The sequence below is a fragment of the Pimephales promelas genome, chromosome 3, assembly GCF_988280905.1.
Source record: "Pimephales promelas chromosome 3, fPimPro1.hap1.1, whole genome shotgun sequence".
NCBI classification, from domain to species: Eukaryota; Metazoa; Chordata; class Actinopteri; order Cypriniformes; family Leuciscidae; genus Pimephales; species Pimephales promelas.
This window is the reverse complement of record NC_142771.1, coordinates 15,068,975-15,093,746: the sequence shown is the minus strand read 5'-3', so window position 1 is coordinate 15,093,746 and position 24,772 is coordinate 15,068,975. Positions and strand designations below refer to the sequence as shown.

The 24,772-nt window shown below is 35.8% G+C and overlaps 1 protein-coding gene across 1 annotated transcript; it reads left to right on the top strand.

Annotated features, from left to right (window-relative positions):
* Window positions 1–426: 426 nt before the first annotated feature.
* Window positions 427–24,197, top strand: tbc1d16 (TBC1 domain family, member 16). The gene is made up of 12 exons (XM_039687234.2): window positions 427–563; window positions 5,785–5,991; window positions 7,204–7,606; window positions 12,910–13,098; window positions 13,675–13,822; window positions 15,550–15,714; window positions 15,855–16,003; window positions 18,428–18,562; window positions 19,960–20,146; window positions 20,667–20,846; window positions 22,008–22,154; window positions 23,372–24,197. The coding sequence occupies exons 2-12, from the start codon at window positions 5,817–5,819 to the stop codon at window positions 23,636–23,638; spliced, it is 2,145 nt and encodes a 714-aa protein (XP_039543168.1). The 5' UTR covers window positions 427–563; window positions 5,785–5,816; the 3' UTR covers window positions 23,639–24,197.
* The last annotated feature ends 575 nt before the right edge of the window (window positions 24,198–24,772 follow it).

The window sequence follows — 24,772 nt, the reverse complement described above, 5'->3', positions numbered from 1 at the left end:
TGTTGTTGGTGGTGGTGTTTAGTATTATTGTAAAAGTTGTTAAGAGTATAGAAATAGCTAATGCTTATGGTATATTTTTAAATGAAGCCTAGGTTAAATGTAATTATAAAATAATATATGATATTATACAAATAGAATTAGGCTATGGGATTTGACACTGCAATTAAATGTTTTCTATTCTTACCATTTGTCAGTATTTAAGTTCCTTTTTTTGTATTATCCATATGTGGTTAATTTTTTTACACTTTTTAAATGCTAATCATAGGACTTTAACCAAAGAAACGTGTTTAGTTGTGTTTTCTGTGCTCATTATGACTGCATGAACAGTGTCCTGCCCGTGCCGCGCGCGTTGCGTTCAGAGGAAGCGCAGTGTTGTTCCGGAAGCAACGGAATTCCAGTGGGCGGGGCTTCAGTCTGTCGTCAACGAAGGCGTGCAGAGTGAAGAGTGTCACCGACAAACATACGCGTCATTCAGTGTAGCCTGGATCTTTAATGCAGGAGCCGGACGCGCCACTTCTGATATGGACGTGTAGCGACGGTTGTTATCGTTTCTGGTACTGAAGGTAAGACTGCAGCGTGTATGATTTTCGATTACAAATTCATCCTTACGGCTGTCATTATTGGAAGTAGTTTAGTTAGCGTCCCATATGGGGTACAGCAGTGCATATGTGTCTATTATAGCAGATATAACGGGACCCCATCGCGACTTCCATCTGAAATGAGCCCTCATATGCGATTTGTCATCCTTAGTGGGACGAAAGGGCTTGTCCATTAAAATACAATATTGATATTGGTCAATCAACCTGCTGATACAGGCCTGGGAACACATGTCTGTTCTTATTATGTGTCTGGTGTAGTTTTGTTTGATATCTCTTGATGTATTATTTATCTACTGTACTGCTCATTTTATTTTTTTCTGAAGACTTAACTTTGTACTTTGATATTAGAATTATGCCTTTGCCCCAATAAATTATATTATGACGTTTAAAGGCACTTATTAAGGAAATCAAATTCTGCCATTCACTCACCTGCATGTTATTCCAAACCCATGTTGCTGATTTTTTTTCTGCAGAGCATAAAAAGAGGTCCAACTTTATATTAGTTGCATTTAACGATTATTTATTTACATAAAAAAAAATAAGTTGTTCAATACAATGTGTTTGTATTGCAGAACACTTTTGCTATTGAGTTGGGATACAGGTAAGGCTAGGGACAAGTTTAGTGGTAAGGTTAGGTTAGGTTTAAGGGAAGGGTCAACATTGGGATTACAGATGTATTTAAACAAAATAATTACAGCTGTAATAACATGTAGGTATAATGTAAATGTACATGAATCTGCACAGTAAGTGCATGTATCAAATTATTAAATGTTGCATAGTTGTCAAAGAAACTAGCAAAAAGGAGATGTATTCAAAAATGTTCTGTTATACTTCATTTAGCAAAAGCATATAGGATCAGGGGCTGTCAAATTCTAAAAAAAGGACTAAAATGAAAAATAGAAAATAGCCTTGTGAACAGGAACAGACAAATTCTTCCTGTTTTTCTCTAAAAAACTAATACACCTCATTGCATGACAGTCAAATTGCAAGTTAATTTGACAGCTTTTTGGCACCTTCAGTTCAAGAAAGAAAAATATTGTTTGAAAATGTGTTTGGCTTTAAGGTTTTGTCCTATTATCTCCATTTAGTTAATGTTATTATATGCTGCTTAGTCAGTGATGGAACCGATAAAGGTAACGTCAATCTGATATCATCATTTTGCGAAATTATGAAATAAAAAGCAACCAAATCTGCTGCCATTTTCATGGAAGCTTGTTTCCACCACGTACTAACAACAACAAAAGTTGTTGTGACTTTTCATCTTACAATTCAGAATTTTTGGACTTTTTTTCTCACAAGTTTTTTTTTCTCAGAATTGTGAAATATAAACTCAAAATAGCTAGGAGGTAAATTGCGATGACTTTTTCTGAGACAAAAAGTCCAAATTGTGATATAAGCTCACGATTGCGGAAAAAAACAAGCCAGTATTGTGAAATAGTTTCAATTGATTTTAGTTTTTTATTCTGTGGCGAAAACAAAAGAATCTGAAGGTGCAAGGTGCACATTTTTACAATTGTGAGAAAAAAGTCAGAATTGTGAGATAAAAAGTCTTAATGACCTTTTTTTAAATTTTTTTACTGAATTAAAAAAAATCTGAATTACAAAATGTAAACTCACAATTCTGAGCAAAAAGTCAGAATTGCAGGATGTAAACTGGCAATTACGAGTTTAGAACTAGCAGTTGTGAGATATAAACTAATATATAAACTGAATATATAATTGCAAGGTGTTAACTCGCAACATAGCGAGATGTTAACTGAGACCAAAAGTCCAAATTGTGAGAAAACAAGTCAAAATGCTGATATAAGTCGCAATTACCTTATCATTATTATTTTTCTTCTGTGGCGGAAATAAAAAAATCAGAATTGCGAAATGTTAACTTCCGAGAAAAAAAAGTCAGAATTGTGAGGAAAAAAAAAATTGTAAGCAGAAAAAGTTTCTATAATTTCTGATATGCATCGGCTGATTTATTGAAAAATAGCTTGTGCTCAATAAGTGTTATGTCATATCTTGCCTAGTGCGGGAGGGAATTTCTCTTTTTGGGTGAGTTATGATTTAGGAGTATTATTGTGCATTTCATTTGGGCCGATTTGAAAGCAAGACACCAAATGAAATTCTGTGTAGATTTTGAAGTGGATTCCTGGTGACTCTGTTGTATTGAGCTTGAGATTGCAGCAGTGCTGACAGCTCCGAGGAGAAACAACACATGCTTCTACTAGTGACACTCTTCTTTGTACACTCATGATACTAGTACACAATCCATTTCTCCTGATTTGGCCTGCATGTCTAGTAGTCCAGTGCCATAATGTGCCATATTTATTCACTAGAGTCGTGTTTGCACTGTAATTAAAGCCATATGATATGCAGCCATGAATCCACCTGAATAGTCCCTGTAAAAATACAGTATAATTGAACTCAAGTCTTAAGCTTTCTGGACAAACTTGTTTTTTCCTTAATTTCCCAGAAATTGCCTTATCACTAGTTTGGTTCTCTTGGTGCGCTCATGTATAAAATGATGCATTTAGTCCTGGTTCGCTTAGCACGCACACTGTCATTTTTGACACCGAGCCTATAATATAAAACAAAATAAGAATAAGGTCACAACCTGATTGGACCGATTTAATGACTTATGTTTAAGATGGAACTTACTAAACATCGAAAATAATGCTAGGCTAAATGTGCTTGTTGAACGCATGGTGGTATTTTTACCAGCTGAGAACTCTGAGAAACACTTATGAATTGTGTAAACGAGTCAAAACCGTACCAGGAATTTCTCAGTTGCCCACAAACGAAGATCTGGTGCAAGGAAATGGCGGTTCTGACGCCTGTACTAAGATGTAATGGGCAGCTACTATGACGAGAAGAACCAAGTGTGCTTGAGCAGTCCGTCCGGTCGCATCTTGTGACATCACATCCAGTTTTTGGTTCGTTTAGATGTCTATGGGCCTGTCCAAATACCCACACTTGCCATCTTTGCACTTGACCATTTGTCTACTTGGAAATTTCCATATTCCATGACATATTTGGCCTGTGTTCAAGCAGGCATGAAGACCGTAAGTGTGTGTAGAACTTTTGATTATCCGAAGGGACTAAAAACATTTTGACCGATAACCGATAATTCTTTATACTTGAAAGCCGATAATCGATATATTGGTCAATAAATCTAAATCCAAATTTTTATCTAATTATTGAGAGCCTGAAAACAAAATTCTCACCATTAAAAGCCCATGTCCCAAGCACACAACTATAATGTTCTCATTATAATCTAATGTAGCCTTTATTTTTATTTTTCAAGTGATTTCAGTCATATTTCAAACAATCTTCACCATCATGGTGAAGAACAGCGCACATCTGAAGAGTCTCAGCTGAAGGAAATAATGCATCATTCAACTGCTTTAATATATCAAATTTTCTTATTGGGACTATAACGATAACATTAAAAGTGAACATGTAAAGGCCGATACTGATGTAGTGTGTCCGATATATCGTGCACTGAGCTTTGGCGATTTTAAGACCTGGGACAGTCTTGCACACTTACTTCCTGTTGGGTCTATGCATTCTCAATTGTGTGTATTTGGACAGGCCCTTTGGTCACATTCATATTTCAGTTGACCCGCACCAATGTTCAGTGGAAATGTGAAAATTTGTGTCTAAGCCCGCTTCCAAACGAACTTTGGTGCGATTTGACTAAAATATGAACGCAACTACATGAACCAAAGCCACACTTGTTTGGTGCGCACCAATGAACCGCACAAAGCAATCGCACCAGAGTTTGTTTTACTCTAACCAAACCTGCCAAGTGTGTGTAGGCAAATTTGTTCATTTGCTTTATCAAGGTTTGAGTTTTTCTTCTCTGCAGTTTTCACTGGTTGCTTAATTTGTCTCTTCTGCCTATTTTATGCTTCATAAGTTTCTCACCATTCGAAACTAGCTAGATGAGATTTTATTTTAGCTTCTCATATACTTTGGTTTTGTGGCAGGATGTTGAACTCTAATCAGCACAAATAAGCACTGCCTTTCCGGTAGAGGAAGAGCTGGGTAAATAAAGACGGAAAAAAGGAGATCACAAGACAGAAGAGGAAGATCAAGAAAGTCATGAGTGATGGATTACTCTGAATGTTGCATAATTTGTTTTTGAGTAGTTGACATCTCTATTTTTTGTTTTGTTTTAGCTTTGAAAGTTTGAATCACTTTTTAATCATCTTTTGCGATGCAATTAAACAGTCCTGCAGCATGACAAATAACATTTTTATTGTATTTTTACATTCGTGAATAGTGGGTGCTAAGATGTTCTAGTTTTTAATGCATCGCCATACTAGATTGTTCCAGGTTGTGGAGCTGATCGCTTTGAAAAGTATTTGAAGAACCGTGCATCTCTGAAGCACAAAAAGATGCAGGATCTTTTACTAGTAGCTCAAATTATTCAATATAGTCTCTCAGTCTCAGTTAACATGGTCATAAAAGTGTATAGTTATGCACGAATTGGCTGTAGTGTCTAAAGTTTAGGTGTGGTATAGCATTTTGCCATAGTGAAGTTGCCATTTTCTTAAATAGCTTGTTGGATTTTGAACATAAGACTGTGGAAGTGTCTGGTTTTATAAAGTTTGTTATTTCTTATAACATTTGGTAACTTTCGCTTCCGTCTGTTGAACGGATAACAGGCTGTAGCTTTGGGTTCCTCCGGTGAGTTGGCACATTTGTGTGTTTGTTTTAAGGTGTGTCTATGTGTGACTTTGTCACAACTAACCATGCAGTTTCAATAAGGTGACATTATTCATATATTGTTATGATAAGATCATCATTTCACTTCATGCATCTGTTTAATCATCAGTATCTTATGGTCTCAAATAATTCAATACCTACCTAAATGGCAGTGACGTAATTGATGCTGGTAGATCACGTGACTATATATGAATTTCATTATATTACTACTATATAAAACATACTTTTTTTTAAAGACCTTGCAGTAAATTCCAATTCAAAATCAAATGTAGTACATACTCGTATAGTATGTGATTTTGGACGCACATACTGTAAATATTTAATAAATAAACTCTTCTATGGTGTGCAAAAGTTACCACCCCCAAGTCTCTATGATATTCTGGTTTCTAAATCACTCTCGTTTTATTGTTTTTATTGTTCAGCGAGTGAAAATGTCTCTGTTTTCTTTGTGTTGCTCTGTCAGAGGATGGGAGCAGTGAGCGCTCACTGGAGGAGATGTCATTCGGTCGACTCCTGCGACGTGCATCATCCAAAGCCTCGGACTTTTTGACGTTTAACGTGGGCACGGGGGGATCACGGACCGTGCTGGATGGAGAGATCATCTTCTCCAAGAACAATGTGTGTGTGCACCCGGCCGAGCCCCTGCCTGGACTGCCTGAACATCACCCAGGTACCACACACACACACACCCATAATCTACTATACACCTGTTTATAAATTATGGTCATATTCAATTAAATTCAAATTTATTTGTATAGTGCTTTTCACAATACATATTGTTTCAAAGCAGCTTTACAGAAAGTGCATTTCAGAATGATCAGTAATGTTTTGCCATTGTATGCCATAAGCTTCATCAAAAGTGTCTTTATGAATTTATTTATTATAAGTTACATTATTTTTGATATTGTTGAGCGATGTTTTGATGCAGAACTGTTTAAAAGTTTGGGATTGACATGATTTTTAAAAATGTTTTTGAACGAAGTCTCATGCTCACCAAGGCTGCATTTATTTGATCAGAATTACTGTAAAAACTTAATCTAGTATATTTTAAAATGTTTTATTTTTTATTTCAGTAAAATTTTAAAAATGTATTCTTGTGATCAGTTTTCAGCACAATTACTCAGTCTTCAGTGTCACATGATCCTTCAGAAATCATAATAATATGCTGATTTGGTGTTTAAGAAACATTTCTGATTATTATCAATGTTGAAAATAGTTTTGCTGCTTAAAATTTATTGTGGAAACCGTAATACTTTTTTTCAGGATTCTTTGTTGAATAGAAAGTTCAAAAGAACAGTGTTGATTTAAAACAGAAATCTTTTTTTAACACCATAAATCATTTTTCTGTCACTTTTGATAAATGTAATGTGCCCTTGTTGAGTAAAGTGGGCTATTAATTTAGAAGTAAATAAACAGGTGTAAAATTACAGAACAATTTTGCTTTTCACTGTTATTTGTCACTAATTGTGTCTAATTTAGAAATGTGTTTACAGTGTTAATCTAGATAGAATTTAATCTTTTAAATAAAAAAAATAAATATATGTGAAATATTTTATATCTTTTTTTCTTAAAAAAAATAGAGTTATTTTGCTCTAGACCTGTACATTCACTGTCTTTTTTCTTTTCTTTTTTGCAATTGTATTAATATTTATTTTTTATGTTAATTTTTAAAATAATAGTGTTGCAGTGTTGCTCTGCTGGTGGATGTCTAGTTAAAAAGTAGCCATTCTTAAACATGCTTCAAATAAAACTCTTGCAGAGATCTGATGCATCTAATAATCCCAGCACACCGTGACCCAACAAGTTGCGTGAAGTCAGCCAATCAGCTTAGAGCCTGCCAGATTGAGAGTTTTTTTCTTCTTCTGACCGTGTCCTCTTTCAGGTTACCTGTGTGTGCACCTGGAGAAGGACGAGACCCTCGGCTCCACCCTCATCCTCACCTGGGTGCCCAACTCTCGCATCCAGCGGCAGGACGAAGAGGCGCTCCGTTACATCACGCCCGAAAGCTCACCTGTCCATCGCAACCCCCGACGCCGAGCCCACCGGAGCCACTCTCGCCCGCCGCCCGCCCCTGAGGAGGAGGAGGACGAAGAGCCGGCTTTACAGAACCAGCAGCTTTTGGAAGAGGGCGATGAAGGCTCCTGCGAGCTCTCTGCGGACGAGGTGAGTCGCGACAGCACCCTCGGCTCGGACTCGGACACCTTCTCCTCGCCCTTCTGCCTGTCTCCGGTCAGCGAGGCTCTGGGCGAGAGCAGCAGCTCGGTTTTCCTGGATAATGAGAGCAGGTGAGAAAACATACACATGCAGAAATACTTTTATGCATCAACAACGCAGAATTGTTTTTTTTTTAATTAAAACAAAACATAACATCTTACTGACCCCTGACATATACCATTATAATTTGACAGAAACTGCAAATTGAATGTCCTGTAACTCCTTTATTTTTTATTACGATTATTAATTTGTGATCTTAAATTATAATATCTTTTTATCTTACCAGAACATGTAACACTTTGAGTTGAAGTTGCGTGTGAGGTGTTGAATTGCACCAGGTGTGTTCAGTGGATGTTAGATGTTAGCATGCGTGTGTCATGCTGCTGCAGGTCTGTGTGTAGTAAGAGGAGCTGCTCAGAGCTTATTCATAATTCATAGATCAGCTCAGCATGACTTATTACATTTTTCAGTACAGCATTATGTGTTTCTGCTCTGAACCTCTTCAGCATCCTGTGATCACAGTCCATCTCCCATAAGTGTTACCAGAGATTTAATGATATAACGCTTTTGTTGTCAACAGTTTTTAACTGTTTTTGTAATGGAAAACCAGCATGATTATTACTGATTAGTGTATGCGGCATGACATTAAAAAAAAAAAAAAGTATGTGGAATGACACATTATGCTGGAAGAAGTATGTTTTAAGACAGAATATTTATATTTGCTAACCAGAAGTAAATATATTTTTTAAATATATATTTTTAAAAAGTGCACAGAAATAATTCAATTATTATTTACAGTGAAAAACAGTATGGATTTTCCTGCAAATTTTATTATATTTTATTGAAATAGCTATGTTTATTTTATTTATTTATTCATTATGTTTTATATATATATATATATATACATGAAATACGGTAAAATAAAATGTAAATCAAAATAAAATGTAATCAAATTTATATTATATAATAAAAAATAATATAAATATATATATATATATATATATATATTATTTATATATTTAAAATGAAATATTTTATATTTAAATAGCTATGTTTATTTTACCATATTTTATGTATATATACACAGTATATATATAGCTATTTAAACATTGCTATTTAAATAAAATGTAATCAAATTTATATTATATAATAAAAAATAAAAAAATTTGATTACATTTTATTTTATATTATATAATACTATATATATATATATATATATAATTTTATTTTTTATTATATAATATAAATTTGATAACATTTTATTTAAATAGCTATGTTTATTTTACTGTATTATATGTTTATAACATAATGAATAAATAAATAAAATAAAATAAACATAGCTATTTCAATAAATTATAACATAATTTGCAGGGAAATCCTGCTTTTTCACTGTAAATAATAATATAATTCTTTCTGTGCACTTTTTAAAACTTTTATATTTAAATGTTATGCTATGAATGTAATACACTGAATACTATATACTTGTAATGCTCCACTGTGACCACATGGAGGAGACATTACTGGGTGATATGCATGAGAGAGAGAGAGCGTTTCAGAAGTGCAGGTTGGCAGGGAGAGATATCTCAGTCTGCGATGGTCGACAGATTCCCTCCCCCTGCTGCTTCATCTAGCGTTCCCTCTTTCACCATGATTTCCTCCCTTTGTTATTTGGCCTCAGCTGCGGGGGTGAGGCCGGGACATGAGCTGCCCATCGGATCATAAATATCAGTTTGTGTTTGACTTGAGACTGTGATGGACTGCTTTATTCCTCTGCGTTCCTTTGGGAGGAGAACGTTCTCTTTGGCCGTTTTTTTGCCATTCATTTTCTGGCTTCCACTTCCTCTTTGGATCCTTTATGTTTATATTTGCCTGTCTCTGGCATCTCTTTTATTCTGCCTGTAGGGTTCTTCCTCCTCTTTCTCACTCTAACTTGCGAGTTTCATACTAGATGTTTTGTTTCCCTTCTTCTTTGTTGTTTTTTCTCCCTTGTCATGGTTTGGCTCGCTCAGTATAGGATTTAGGAATAAAGAAATCATGAATGAATCTTTGAGATCTGTTCCACATTTGTAGTGTTCTGGCCATTTTCCACCCTGTCTCTGATTTTTATCTAACACTGGCTGTTTTTCAATATGTAAATGACCTCTGTTATGATTGGCTAGCCTCTTATTATGTGAGGACAGAATCCGCACTAAGTTGCTGAATGCTGATTTTCATTGTAAACATTGTAAACATGATCAAATGTCACGGGTCTGTCAATGCTATGGTCATTTCTAAATTACCTGATTTATTTATATATTTGTTTACAGTATTTCAGTGTCTACTTAGTACATCAAACTCTTTCGTTTCATTAGAGAAAGAAACCCCCTGGTTTGAGAGACAGAAAAGCTGGAAGTGAAATCAGTCTGTGCGGATGGCAGAGGTATAAACGCTCTAGATCCTGAGAGGTGATGTTTTGCTGAGGATGATGTAATAGTAATGTGTTAACTGTGTTGGACCGCTCTGGCTCTGGGGGAATTTGTTTGAGAATGATGTAATAAATAGTCCCTGAGGGGTAGTGCCTGTCCCAGTGGGAGTTCAGTCTCTGGAAAAACTTCCCTGAAGTCGCACTGGTACTGATTCACCGTTAGCGGTTATTACAAAGATGGATTGATGGTTAGTTGGATCTCTATCTAACATAAATGTATCATTTCCCTCCTATTCCTATAACAATCCATTCATCTATCAAACTATCTAAATAATCAACTAACTTCTATCAATCAAGTTCGGTTTGTTTAGTTTTCTCATGTCTCTCCTGTTCCTATAACTAACAGCTATATGGATATCAATCTAACTAACCAATCAATAAGCTAATTTATATCTACAAATGTAGTTTGTATGGTTTAGTTACCTTATTTTCTCTTGTTTATCCCTTTACTTACAAGCATTTATGTGGCAATTCATCCAAATCAATCAACCAATAAACTTCCATATAGTGATAGATAGATAGATAGATAGATAGATAGATAGATAGATAGATAGATAGATAGATAGATAGATAGATAGATAGATAGATAGATAGATAGGTAGATAGATAGATAGATAGATAGATAGGTAGATAGATAGGTAGATAGATAGATAGATAGGTAGATAGATAGATGCTATACCTACAGAACTACATATGGATGGATGGATGGATGGATGGATGGATGGATGGATGGATAGATAGATAGATAGATAGATAGATAGATGCTATACCTACAGAACTACGTATAGATGGATGTATAGATGGATGGATGGATGGATGGATGGATGGATGGATGGATGGATGGATAGATAGATAGATAGATAGATAGATAGATAGATAGATAGATAGATAGATAGATAGATAGATAGATAGATAGATAGATAGATAGATAGATAGATAGATAGATAGATGCTATACCTACAGAACTACATATGGATGGATGGATGGATGGATGGATGGATGGATAGATAGATAGATAGATAGATAGATAGATAGATAGATAGATAGATAGATAGATAGATAGATAGATAGATAGATAGATAGATAGATAGATAGATGCTATACCTACAGAACTACGTATAGATGGATGTATAGATGGATGGATGGATGGATGGATGGATGGATGGATGGATAGATAGATAGAGTTTGGGTTGCTATGTTTTTCTCTCTCCCAAACCAATGTTTATGGGCATATCATCAATCTATTCAACTAACTGACTAGTGAACTCACTTCTATCTTTCCATAGTTGGTAAGCTTAGTTTAGTTACCTTAATTTCTTATGTTTCTTAATTACTATTGATGTGGTTATCTATCTATCCAACTATCTAAACATTCAACCAACTACTGTAGCTTCTATCTGTCCATCTAGTTGGTTGGTTTAGTTAATTCACCTTATTTTGTCCTCTTTCTCCTGTTCCTTACTAACATATATCTATGAGGCTATCCATCCATCCATCTATCTATCCAACTAACCAATTAACCAACTCACTTCTATCATCTACTTGGTTCAGTTACCTTTTTTTTACCGTTTCTCTTGTTCCTTAGTAACATCCATATAGGTATACATCCATCTTTCCTAACTATTCAACCAACCAACAAATTCCTACCTGTCCATGTAGTTGGTTAGTTCAGTTTATCCACCTTATTTTCTCCTGTTTGTAAAGCCACTGAGGCTCACAGAGTAGAAAACACAAGTCTGTAAAGAACATGAGATGTAACTTTGCACCGTGTGCTCTCTGTCACGGCCTCAGCTCGCCATATGGCCTCGTGTGTGTGATCCTGCTGTACTGTGGACTCTGAAAGACCTCTCAAATACCACATGACCCATAAACCTTCGACTCCCAGAGTGGATCAATGACAGGGGACGTGTCTGGAGGTGCGTTTGGACTGTTAGACGTGCTCTGTTAGAGAAAAAGACGAGCGTGAGAGAGATGCAGAGGTCCCACGGTTCGGGTTACAGCGCTGGCTACAGCAAGAGGTCGAGAGACAGTTACAGAGAGATTCACACAGCAAGAGAGAGAGAGAGAAGAGTGCTGTTTGGGGAAATTGGCTGCCAGGCTGCTTGATTTGTGTCTCTGCTTGGCTCCTGCCAGCACAATAACCTCCCAGCATTCCTCTCATTCCTCTTCACTTCCAGTGTCCTTACACACACATACACGCGATTCCATATACCTACAGCTGTCGTTGAATTTCACACTGAAAACTCAACGGCAGAACGGATGAATTCGTTCGCAGATTTACAATAGAGAGAGCAGCTGAATTAAGCTGTCACGTGGAGCTCATCGAAAAAGGTTTTAGATAGTTTACACTTAATTAACTTGATAGAAAACGTTAATCAAACGAAAATAGCTGTATTTTACATGTATTTTATTAATAGAATATAAAGAGCATGTTAGTGCATATATATATACACTATTTTTTTAGTCTTTTAAAGGCAACATGAAATTATAATTAATCAAATTACATTATATGTGCATTATTCAGTGTTATTTTAAAGGAAAAAGCTTTTGTTTTTCATCAAAATGTACATATTTCACATCTGAAATGACTTTGCTTGGTGCCATCTGCACATCTTTGGGTCATAGTTATAGCCAAATAGCCATTTAGGTTCTGTGTTAATAAATTGTCAGTCAATTCGAACTCGATTCTTGCATATACTGTAATGCATTTTCAAAGTTCAATTCCCAATGGATCTTTTTTCTGTCTCTGTTTTATTCAGGAATGCATTTCAAGAGTTAAATGGCTGCTTGTGGCATTTGTTTTTTTATTTTATTTTTTTTCTGCGGTGCAATGGACACCTAATGTAATTTTTAAAAGTAATAATAGATAATTGTTAATATAAACAGAGATTATAACACCATCATTTCCAGGGAGTGCGATGAACCCATGGCTCACTCGGCAAGCTCCGCCTCCAGCCTGGACAGCCACGCCCCCTCCGACATCAGCCAATCACAGGGAGTTCGGTGGGAGGAGCAGCAGAAAGTCATGGCGTTAGAGCACCTGTGTGGGGTGTTCAGAGTTGACCTGGGTCACATGAGGTCACTGCGTCTGTTCTTCAGGTCAGACGATTTTGATTTAAAAATATATATATATATTTTAAATGTTTCCTATTTATTTGTACTTTCTGAAATGTATATCACTAAATATAATAGTCTCTAGCTTTTTTATTGTTGTATTTTCGACTGTTGTGTTAAATCTTTTTCATAAAGCTCTGTCTGTGTAATGAAAAGCCTCATATATTTAATTCACCTCCTTGTATTATAACTTCTCATTTTAGGGAATTTAGTTAGATATTACTGCAAGTTATACATCATTATTCCTTAACCTCAGGCTGATTTTGTTCTAGATATTAAAGTATTTCTGAGGTGTGAATAAAAATCAAATTTTTCTGTGGTTTATGGAAAATATGCTTTTATAGTCCTTTTATGAAGAGGAAATTCAATATAACAAATATGGTTACCAAATAAAAATCAGTAAAAAAGAAAAAGAGAAATCACCATAAAGGCACTCACAGAAACAGCACATCCTGGTCCTTTAGTGAACTGGTATCTGTTTATTTTTCTCTTGATCTCCTGGAGTCTTGTGTCCAGACGAGCCTTATGAGAGTGCTTGTTTTTCGTGTGTGTGTGTTTCAGCGATGAGGCCTGTACCTGTGGGCAGCTGGTCATCGCCAGCAGAGAGAGCCAGTATAAGATCCTTCACTTCCACCATGCGGGGCTGGATAAACTGGCCGAGGTGTTTCAGCAGTGGAAATGCTGCAGGGAGACACAGCTCAAAGACCAGGTTTGAACAAACACGCATCATTTGAACAGCAAAAACTCTGCTGTTAAATGAATTCTCCTGTGTTCAAGTGTGTTAAAGTTAATGAGCTAATTAAGTGATTCATTGAGTGATGATTGACCATTATTGAAGACACCTGATGTTAACAAGCAGAATCACTGATGAAGAAAATCTAGTTTTTAAGACACCATTATGGTGATCAGTGTTTGCTTTCATTGGCTCTTAAACTCTAACACATTCTCATTTACAGTAAACTAACATTCAACAGGTTTTTGAAAGAAGTCTCTATCCTCACCAATGCAGTAAAATCAAATAAAAGCAAAATACAGTAAAATAAATAATATTGTGAAGTGTTTTATATATGAATATATTTTCAAATGGAATTTACTTCTGATGACAAAGCTGAATTTTCAGTATCATTACTCCAGTCTACAATGTCACATGATCTTTCAGTAATCATTCTGATATGATGATTTGATGCTCAAGAAACATTTATTATTATTATCAATGTTAAAAACAGTGGTGCTACTTCATATTTTTGTGGGAACAGTGATACATTTTTCAGGATTCATTTGATAAATCTTTTGCTAAATTTAATGCAACCTTTCTGAAAAAAATCTGTAATGTTTCTCGGCAGTTGTTGGTTTAAATTAAAATAGTTAAGTAAGTTATTGTTAAATTAATCATTAAATAAAATTAAAATTGTTGTGATTATTTAAAAAGTAATTAATCAATTAAGAATGAATATGGCCAATCACATTTAATTTCTATAATATGGTGGGAAATTATTTATTTTTTAATCAATTTGTTATTGGTTTTAAAGGTCAGTGTTCGATTTTATCATAAAAACCACGACTATACTATTCATTAATAATATATTCACAATTAATTATTAATAGCAATATTTGCATATTACATAATTTGGGTATTATTAAGCCTAGTTATGCCTTCTCGCTGCTGGAGAAACAATTGTTTTCAATAATGTGAATAAGACTATAGGGACATTTATTCAGAAGGTTAATTGGCTTCATTTTGAATTCATTTTGTCGTAGCCCTCAAACCGTATTCACTTTATAGCCCTTAATCCTGTAATTGTGGACAAATGTGGGCACAGAGGACTCGGGTGTGATCCTAATTTTTTTTATTTATTATAAATGTTATATCACTGTCTTCGATAAAGTTTTGTCTATCCATTTTTGGTGTTTTTTTTATATTTTGGGGGTATTTTTGAATTTATTTTTAAAAAAAAGTACCATATTTTCTATGCAAATTATTTCTATGTAAATGAATTACTATGTAGTTTTATTTTTTAAATTTTTTTAACTACATTAAAATATAATTCCAATAAGTTCTTAGAGCTAAAACATAAAGATGCTGTCACCTGGTGTCTTATTTTAGAATACTCTAAGTTACAGTTTTTCCCATTCATTTCTATGCCCATTTTTGACCCAAATACAAGATTAAGGAGTTTCTTTTCACCCTCTTAACATTGTAGAATTGAGTCTGAAAAAATTGTGTGTGTTCAGGAGGCAAACGTAGGAAAAGTAGCCAAGTCTTGTACCGCTCAGATCAAGGGAAGTATTTTTTAAAAAAATAAATCAAAACTATTTTGCCCACATTTGTCCAGAATATGGTTTTAGGGTTAAAAGTTACACATTTAGTTTGAAATATGAACATAAGTGTATTAATTCTACACATTTTCTCTCCTGATCTTCCTCTTCCCGCTCCAGGTGTCGGATGAGAAGTCGTGCATGCAGTTTTCTATCCGTAGACCCACGTTACCGTCTGCCGAGATGCACCCAGAGGAGCGCCTGTATCGGCGGCTGGACGTCAGCTCTTGGCTCCGGCATCTGAACAACAGTGGCCAGGTGGTGGAGGACTACAAGCTCAGGAAGGTCAGACTGACTGACAGCTGTCAGTCAACATTACTTGTCTAAGTTGCTCTTTTCAGCTATGTTCAATTGGAATGGCATTATGGCTCGTGTGTGGATCACGTTTAGAGGTTCTGTTTAATTCTGGTGGGCATTTCTATCAGGCGATCTTCTTCGGGGGCATCGATCCGTCCATCCGTGGCGAGGTGTGGCCCTTCCTGCTGCACTACTACAGCTACGACTCGTCCTCTGAGGAGCGGGAAGCCTGGAGACTGCAGAAGCGTGTGGAGTACCAGGAGATCCAGCAGAGGAGGTTAGTGCTGCTTAGACTACACTCTATATATAGAACATTAAAGAGTTCAGTCTTCCCTCAACACTGTCTTGTGTCCCTCCTCGAACCGCTTTTTTGTTTACGGACAGGAAATATCGGTTCACCTCCGGCCCTAAATACTTCATTGCTCTTTATATTTGAATGAATAAATCTGTGCCTAAAATTAAGGCTCGCCAAGCACCAAATGCGAGTAACATCGGCCTGTAACATTTTTATTGGGATTGTTAACGTGCCAGTGCCGCATCATTTCAAAGGTTTAAGCCTTGCTGATTTAAATATTTGAGGGCGTTTAGTTTTCGGAAGTTCGGAAGCTGTGTGCAAACATCCAAAGCGCGCGCCCAGAAAAGCTCCATTTAACATTGGAACAGACATTTCCGTACAAAAGTATGTCAAAAAAATGCCCATCTCTGGTAAACATTTGAGAAAGATAACATGTGTATCATTATATTGGAACCAAACCAGCTGTTCATCGTCTGGTGTCATTTAAAGCCCTTTGAAGCTGCACTGAAACTCTAATTTGGACCTTGAACCGTTTGGTTCCCAATGAAGTCCATTATATGGAGAAAATCCTGGAATGTTTTCATCAAAAACCTTAATTTCTTTTCGACTGAAGAAAGAAAGAGATGGACATCTTGGATGACATGGGGTCATGTCAAAGTTTTTTTTTTAAAGTGAACTACTCCTTTAATGTAAAACCTCTTTCTTGTACTCTTCAGCGTATTAACTGTTCATCAAGGAGAATGGGGACTTCTAGTTGCTATCTCCCGTCTGACTTTTGATGACCTACAGTATGCGATACACCCAGTTGTTAGATTGCTCACTTTTGTTTAAATTGGCTGGCTGACATAACCTGTTGTTTACAAAATGTGATATTTCTGGAGTCTGAAACTGGAGACTTTCTATGTAAACTGAGCTGCTGTGACCCATCAGGCCAGCTAATCCTGAAGCTTTTCTAGTTAGCTAGATTGTGTTTGGGTTTGTGGTTGGTGAATCATTCATAGCCTCCTCGGCATGAAATCAGTGTAGCCGTGGCTTTAGTACACCTTTAAACCACTTGCTATTGTTCTCAGTCGTATCTCTGCTCTAATCAGATGAAAACGTTTAGCTATTAAGCATTATTTGGCTGCATATAGTCACTTTTGGTATTGCAATAACCAGAATTGCTCAAATTGTTAACATATGTCCTGGCAACAAATGTCATGTTTTCCCACTTAAATATAGGAATCGCTGAACAACTACATTTATTACAGTACATGGTCATTTGACAGTGATTATTACTTTATATTTTGTCTTTTTTAATATACAGCAAGTTTTTACGTCCACTGTGTGTCTCTGGAGGATTTTCTGGCAGCTGTGGTGTCAACCGAGCCATAACCAGTCAATAATTGTGTGCTGATGTATGCAGTCTGTGGCTTAATGTGCTTCAGAGGAAATAATTAACTCGATCAATTAAATCATTGTCATGCCATTGATAGACCGTTTATACTTGTGTTTCAGATTAAAGCACATTTTCATTCTTTATTTCTAGCACAGCTGACGTATATAAATACTACAGCACTTTAAAACATTATTTCATTATTAAAAATTTAAAAATAAATCACTAAATAAAATACACTTTTTAGCTGTCATTCAGTCACAAAGATGATTGTGTACGTGTGTCTATAATAGATATGTAACATTCTTTGTTATTGACTGTTCGCTAAAGCAAATTAAATATGAGATATATGTGTGTGTGTGTGTGTGTGTGTTTTACAATATTATTTGAAATATTGTAAAACATAAAAATATAATATATTTATATAACAAAAGATTTGTAAAAAGTAAAAATTTGTACAACTTGTAAAACAGGATTTTGAATGTTCTTATTGTTGAATTGTAGGAATGAATGTAATAATGTCAACACTCTTATTCTCTTGTAGTGATTATTTTTGTAGATATTTTAATAATTAATCATGGGTGTGTATGTGTGGTTGTGCAGTGAGCGCTAAGCCTCAAGAGGCCAGAGGGGGAGTCAGAGAGCGATGTGGGAATTGTTCATACAAACACAGGTCTCGAAACACTTACATGAAGTTGCATCAGGTCTGGCATCAATTCCAGCAAAACAAACAGTGTTAATGAAATCCCACCTGCTTGTTATGAGAATGTCTATAGCCAGAGGGACCGCTGTGTTTCAGGACGGGAATGTTTTCACGTCAGACATGGTGCTTGATGTTCTGTTCTGTCCCCCTTTTCCCTGTTCTTTTTTTCCTTCACTTTTTTTATTTTTTTTCATTTAGTTTTTTTTCTGTTGTGAGTCACTTCTCTAGTCTTGCATCGACTCTTCAGAACTGCCCTATTTATTCCTTTTTTTTTTTTTTTTTTTTTTTGTAGTGGTTGAACTTTTCCTTTTCTCCATTCCCTGTACAGGCTGTCCATGAGTCCAGAAGAGCACAGTGAGTTCTGGAGGAAGGTCCAGTTCACTGTTGATAAAGATGTTGTCAGAACTGACCGGAGCAACATGTTCTTCAGGGGAGAGAACAACCCCAATGTAGAAATCATGAGGTTAGAGAACCACTAATCCATTAATCCATCTTCCCAAAGAAATATTTATGTTCATGGTTAACATTTTACTGTAAGGTTCTGTATGTGAACTGCATTAAGCCAACATGTACTAACCATGAAAAATGCTAGTAAAGCATTTATTAAAGCTCCGGTTCGTAACTTTTGGGGTTAAAAATTATCCAAAATAATTTTTTGAGCAAGTACATAACCAGCCAGTGTTCAAAACTCTCTGCTTGCCGTAGCTCGATTCAAAACGGTAAACTTGTAATAATGTTTTTAATTCCAGTGGTACTGGTGGGTTTCCGTGGGAGATTCGAGCATGTATTTGCGCCATTACGTTACATCTGTACACAAAAAAAGGAGTCTCGACTAGAAGGCTATATTACGAGTGAGGATGTTAATAAATAAATATCGGAAGAGCATTAAATGTAGTCACACCAAACGATCGATAATCGATAATACGATAACGATAATCGATCGGTAGATTTAATCAGAGCAATTTACTGCAATGCTTTTTTTTTCTCTTAGTTGGTCAGAACAAACGTGGATGTTACTTGTTCAGATGACATTTTAGGGTGAAAATTATTATGTTGGTCATACTTCCAAAAAGTATAATCTGTGATTCTGAATGCCAGTATCCACACCGGCGTGGTGGCTGACAGTCGCACAGTCTCCTCAAACATGGGATTCATCCATGCTGTGCCGTGCCGAAGCACAACTCACGTAAAGTTAATAATTCCGCGAATGACTGCAATTGCAGATTTCGAACAGAGATGGCGACTGAGAGGAAAAACTGCGGACTGCAGCAGTTAGTTAATTTCGACATTTACTATAAATGATCTTAAAATCAAAAGTTGCACCTGTTAATATTATTTAATAGACCGGAGTTAACATGAACTAACAATGAATAGTTACATAATTATTAACTAAAGTTAACAAAGATTAATATGTATTTCTCAATGTTACTTAATGTTAGTGCATTAACTAACAGTAACTAATGGTACCTTATTGTAAAGTGTTACTGTTTATATTTGAAAACATCATGTTGACAGAATCTTCTAGAATTGAAGCTGTTTAGTCATATTTTAATCTAATCTAATATATAATAATGGCATTTTAGATTATAGATAGACTTAATAAGGATTAAATATTGTAAATATGACTTGGTAATAATAATCATATTATGTTATCTAATTATCTTAGTTTCCAAAAACAATTTGAGGCCACTGTGGCTATAAATTACATCTATATTTTCCTGTTTGGTTATAAATCTGTGGCATTCCATTAATGATATATAATATTTGACTCAACAAAAAGCATCTGCTTGTTTTACATGATTATTTATTTAAATAAGGTTCACTGAAGTTGTATTTTTCCATCTCTTTTCCATCCCCCAGACGTATCCTGTTGAACTATGCTGTGTTTAACCCAGACATGGGCTACTGTCAGGGAATGTCAGATCTGGTGGCTCCTCTTCTGACGGAAATCCAGGATGAGAGCGACACGTTCTGGTGCTTCGTGGGTCTCATGGAGAACACCATCTTCATCAGTTCCCCTAGAGATGAGGATATGGAGAGGCAACTGGTGAGGATCTCTCACACGTACAACTGCCTAGTGGTCAATGGATAATTCGCATGTTCTCTCAAGTGATTTAAGAGTAAATATTGTTATTGTTAAAATGGTAATGTAAATATTTCTTTAATCAATATTCCATGTTATTTTCTATTGTTAAGTTACATCTGATGCTTATCAGATATATTGGCTAATATATTCAAAATATTGGCTAATGGGAGCAAATACAGGGAGAACAAAACGGGGCCTAGAATAGAACCCTGCAGCACACCACACCACATGTACAAGGACGGAAAAGGTGGAAAGGTTTTCAATAGCTTCTGAAAAAGTTCTCCACTTAAGATAGGATGGAAACCCATTTAAAGCTGATCCCCTAATGCCAATGTACTTCTCAAAAAAACGTTTTTTATTTAATGATCAATTGTGTCGTAGGCTGCACTAAGGTCCGAAAGAGCCAGAATGACACATTTACCCAAATCAAGCTCTTTTTGTTTTGTTTTTTTTGCATGACAATCTGAAAATGTGTGTCCAGATGTACCTAAGGGAGCTCTTGAGGTTGATGCTGCCTCGCTTCCACCAGCATCTGACCCGGTTGGGTGAGGATGGGCTTCAGTTGCTGTTTTGCCACCGTTGGGTTCTCTTGTGTTTCAAACGCGAGTTCCCTGATGCCGAAGCCCTGCGCATGTGGGAGGCCTGCTGGGCACACTATCAGGTACAGCACACTGGGGGGTATTCCAGAAAGCAGGTGATTATGCACCATACCCGGGTAAATTTACTCAGAGTAAACGATAACCTCAACTTTCATTCCAAAAACGAAGGTATCTTTCACGGTAAAGTAGCCATAACAACTCTCTGAACAAAACCTGCTCTGGAGCAGCTCCTGTTGCAGATTTAGCCCATGATGGGGCATAACAGATTTCACACAATACACTGTAAAAAATATTTTCAAGATTTGTCATCACAACATTTTTTTCTTTTGTCAAATCAACTTAAATAATTTATTTAGTTCAGATAACTTATTATTTTGAGTTTTTGATGACTAAGTCAATCTCCTTCATTGCATTAACTCACTTTTCCCAGTTCTATCAACTTAAAATTTTAAGGCAACCAGGTTACTTAATTTTTTAAGTTAAACCAACAATATTTTTTACAGTGTAGTTGTATATTATAACAGTACATGTCCCATTTTTATTCAAAAACCTTAATTACATTGCTTTATGTAGTGTATTTCTGTAATAAAATGCATTTCTGGTGCAACCCATTCTTCATAATATTATCTTAATAACAATTCATTGTTCAGAACATGCATAAAAAAGTAAAGATGGCGTTGCAAAGTTTTCCGAGGTTAAATGTTACATATTATGCGGTAATGCTAGTTTTTCTCTTTCAAAAGAAATGGGAACTGAACTTATTTCTCTTTTATGATGCTTACTGTAAAAATTCTGGGAGATTTTGGGGGAAAGTTTAAACCAGTGCATGATGTGGAGATGGCGCCACGGAAAGCAAGACTAAGTTGTTCCTTAAACGCACTTCCGTTGGATAAAATAGGGGAACATGCTAATTCTTCCCCTTCAGATAAACGAATGGGTGTCTGTATCATTTTAAGGATCTGCAGAGTGTCTAATGAAGATGAGATGCTAATTAGCATGCTTCCACAGAATCAATTTGCATACATTGGCATGGTAATAACGAGGTGATTTTGGGGAGCAAAGTGGTTAGTCTCCGTGTTGGCCCCTCATTTGCATGTCAGCATTTACTGCTTTTTAATTGGCTCATTTGGCCTTCGTGATTGGTCTAGCTTATGCAATCTGTCTTTTAAGTGGTTGTTTTCGCTCAGGGTTTGCAATTGTATGTTTTCTGTGTTCCCTGACAGACGGACTACTTCCACCTGTTCCTGTGTGTAGCCATCATTGTGCTGTACGGTGATGATGTCACAGAGCAGCAGCTTGCTACAGATCAAATGCTGCTGCACTTTAGTAACCTCTCCATGCACATGAATGGAGAACTGGTGCTGAGGAAGGTATGAACACACACGCACACACACTGATAGAGCTCCTTATGGTTATGTATGCTGTGTCTTTTTGTCATGCTGAGGTGATGCATCTTTCTACTGCATACAAAACATATTTTTCACACTGCAACAAATGTTAGCATGCCAAATCAGTTTTGGTGTCCAAACCAACATGGTGTCATCTCTGAAGAAATATTTCTCAAAATCAAAATTGCCTCATAGGGATTATGATAGAAGCAGTTGCACCTCATTTTACCAACAAGCAGACTAGGTTGAACAACTGAAAATACATTCAAGAAATCGTTCGCCCAAAAATAAATCCTGTAATATTTTCTGTATTCAGTGGAACACGTATAAAAAGTTAATAAAAAAAAAAAATTCCTGGCTACTGTTTTCAATATTTCAGCGTTTTTTAGTATTTATTTATTAATTGATTGATTTTTCAATGTTCATATTTTATTTATTTATTGATTGATTGACCTTAAATATTAGTATTTTATTGATTAATTGATTGATTATTTGTTCTTCAATATTAATTAATTGATCTTCTATATTAGTATTTTATTTATTGATTGATTGATTGATTGATCTTCAATATTAGTATTTTATTTATTGATTGAGTTTTTCAATATTAGAAATTATTTATTCATTGATTGATTGATCTTCAATATTAGTATTTATTTATTTAATTATTCATTGACTGATTGATTGATCTTCAATATTTTTTATTTTATATGTTGTGTGTGTTACAGTTTAAAAACAATATTAAACTTTTATCAATAATTAATCTCAGATTTCTTTCCTCAATCAAAGGAAGTCGAATAATAATATAAATAATATAGTCTAATAATAAAATAGAAAAACTACAGAAATGAAAAAGAAAAGAAATTCAGAAAGCAACTTAAAAATATCCTTTTGTGTTCCACGCAAGAAAGAAAGTAAGTTTGGAACGACTTAAGAGTTAGTAAATTATGATAAAGTTACATGTTTAGGTGAATTATTTATTTTAATGAAGCATTGAAACGATTACTGAATGAGTTACCTTGACAAGTTATCTCTTGATATGTAGATTGAACATTAATTAATTAAATTTTTTTTGCACATTTATCTATTTATTTACAGTTATGCATTTGTCATAATAATATAATAAAAAAAGATGTATGTTTTTGTCTGGTATTTTTGCAATTCCCTGCAGTCAATCTCTTTCTCATTGTCTCTAATCTTAGGCACGTAGTCTGCTCTACCAGTTCCGCCTTCTTCCCAGAATTCCCTGCAGCTTGCACGACCTGTGTAAACTGTGCGGGCCCGGAATGTGGGATAGCCGTTACATCCCGGCCATAGAATGTTCCGGAGAGCATCCCGACTCTCAGAGCTGCCCCTATGGAGGCACCGCCACCCCCGAGAGCCCACCCTTACCCAGTCCCAACCAGCCCAACCAGGGCAAGAGGGGCTCCAAGACACGAGACATTTTCACTTTCCGCAAGCACTCTTGACTCCAGCACGCCTCAGGAACGCTGTTACCCATAAGGCTTAGCCTCTGAGCCGCCATTCAGAGAGCTGGAATTTCAGGTTCGTCACAGCTGTACTCGACGTCTGCCGTGAAACACTGCCTCGTGCATCGATGCGTTCTGGGGTTCCTATATGTTGACGGCCTCTTTTGGAGGTTGAGGAACATCATTAACTTGTGTCACATCAATAATTCAAAAGTACAATTATCACAATCAATCAAGTGTTAGTCTTCATCCATCTTTCATGATGTCACATCCTGCAAACTGACATCTCAGAATGTTTTTGCCTTTGTTTTGTTTTTTTATATCTACTATGTATGCATGTGTTAATGTTTGTGTGTGGTATGTCGAAGGAAGTTTGTGTTTTCAGTTTAGTTTGGGTTTGATCACTTTTTTTTATTTCTATTGTGTGCACTCCATGCCTATGAAACAAACCATCATCCAAAATGAAGTGGGATGCTGTTATCAATGGCTCTCTGATATTTACGATCATCTATGCCTTTCATATCCTCACATTAAATATGATGATGTATAGATGAGAAAATATATTTCTCTTCTTATTTTTATTTTTTTTTTGGGGGGGGGGGGTGTTATGTTAAAGTTACATTGCTTTAACTCATCAAAATAAGTTAAGCAATTTTCAACTTTTATATAAGTCTGTTTAATTTAATTTAAGTTGACTTAAAAGTTGATTGTACTTACCATTAAAGTCCCCCTGTCAATTATTTAATCCCTTAAAACTTAAGGGAACACTCCGACTTTTTGGGACTTTAGCCTATTCACCTTACCCCCCAGAGTTAGATAAGTCCATACATACCTTTTTCATCTCCGTGCGTGCTATAAGTCTGTTTGACGTACCCACCACTAGCTTAGCACAAAGACTGGATGTGAATGGTTGCAGCTTTCATACTAATCCAAATGAGTGGCAAAATAACGCAAACGTTTTCCTATTTACATGTTGTGATTTGTATAGTCACAGAATGTACAAATAACAAAGTCAAATGAGACACAGACATCTTTTAACCGTATAAAACCTGGGAACTATTCTCTGAAGGCGAAGCACTGCTACTTTGGCGGAGTAATAACCGCATCACCTGAGACACGCTGTGGTGAGGAGCG

Bases quoted from the DNA above. Each gene is read 5' to 3' on its own strand.
- tbc1d16 (XM_039687234.2), top strand. From the start codon at position 5,817: ATGTCATTCGGTCGACTCCTGCGACGTGCATCATCCAAAGCCTCGGAC. The intron at 5,992-7,203 runs GTACCACACACA...GTCCTCTTTCAG, and splicing joins ACTGCCTGAACATCACCCAG to GTTACCTGTGTGTGCACCTG. The intron at 22,155-23,371 runs GTATGAACACAC...CTCTAATCTTAG, and splicing joins GAGAACTGGTGCTGAGGAAG to GCACGTAGTCTGCTCTACCA.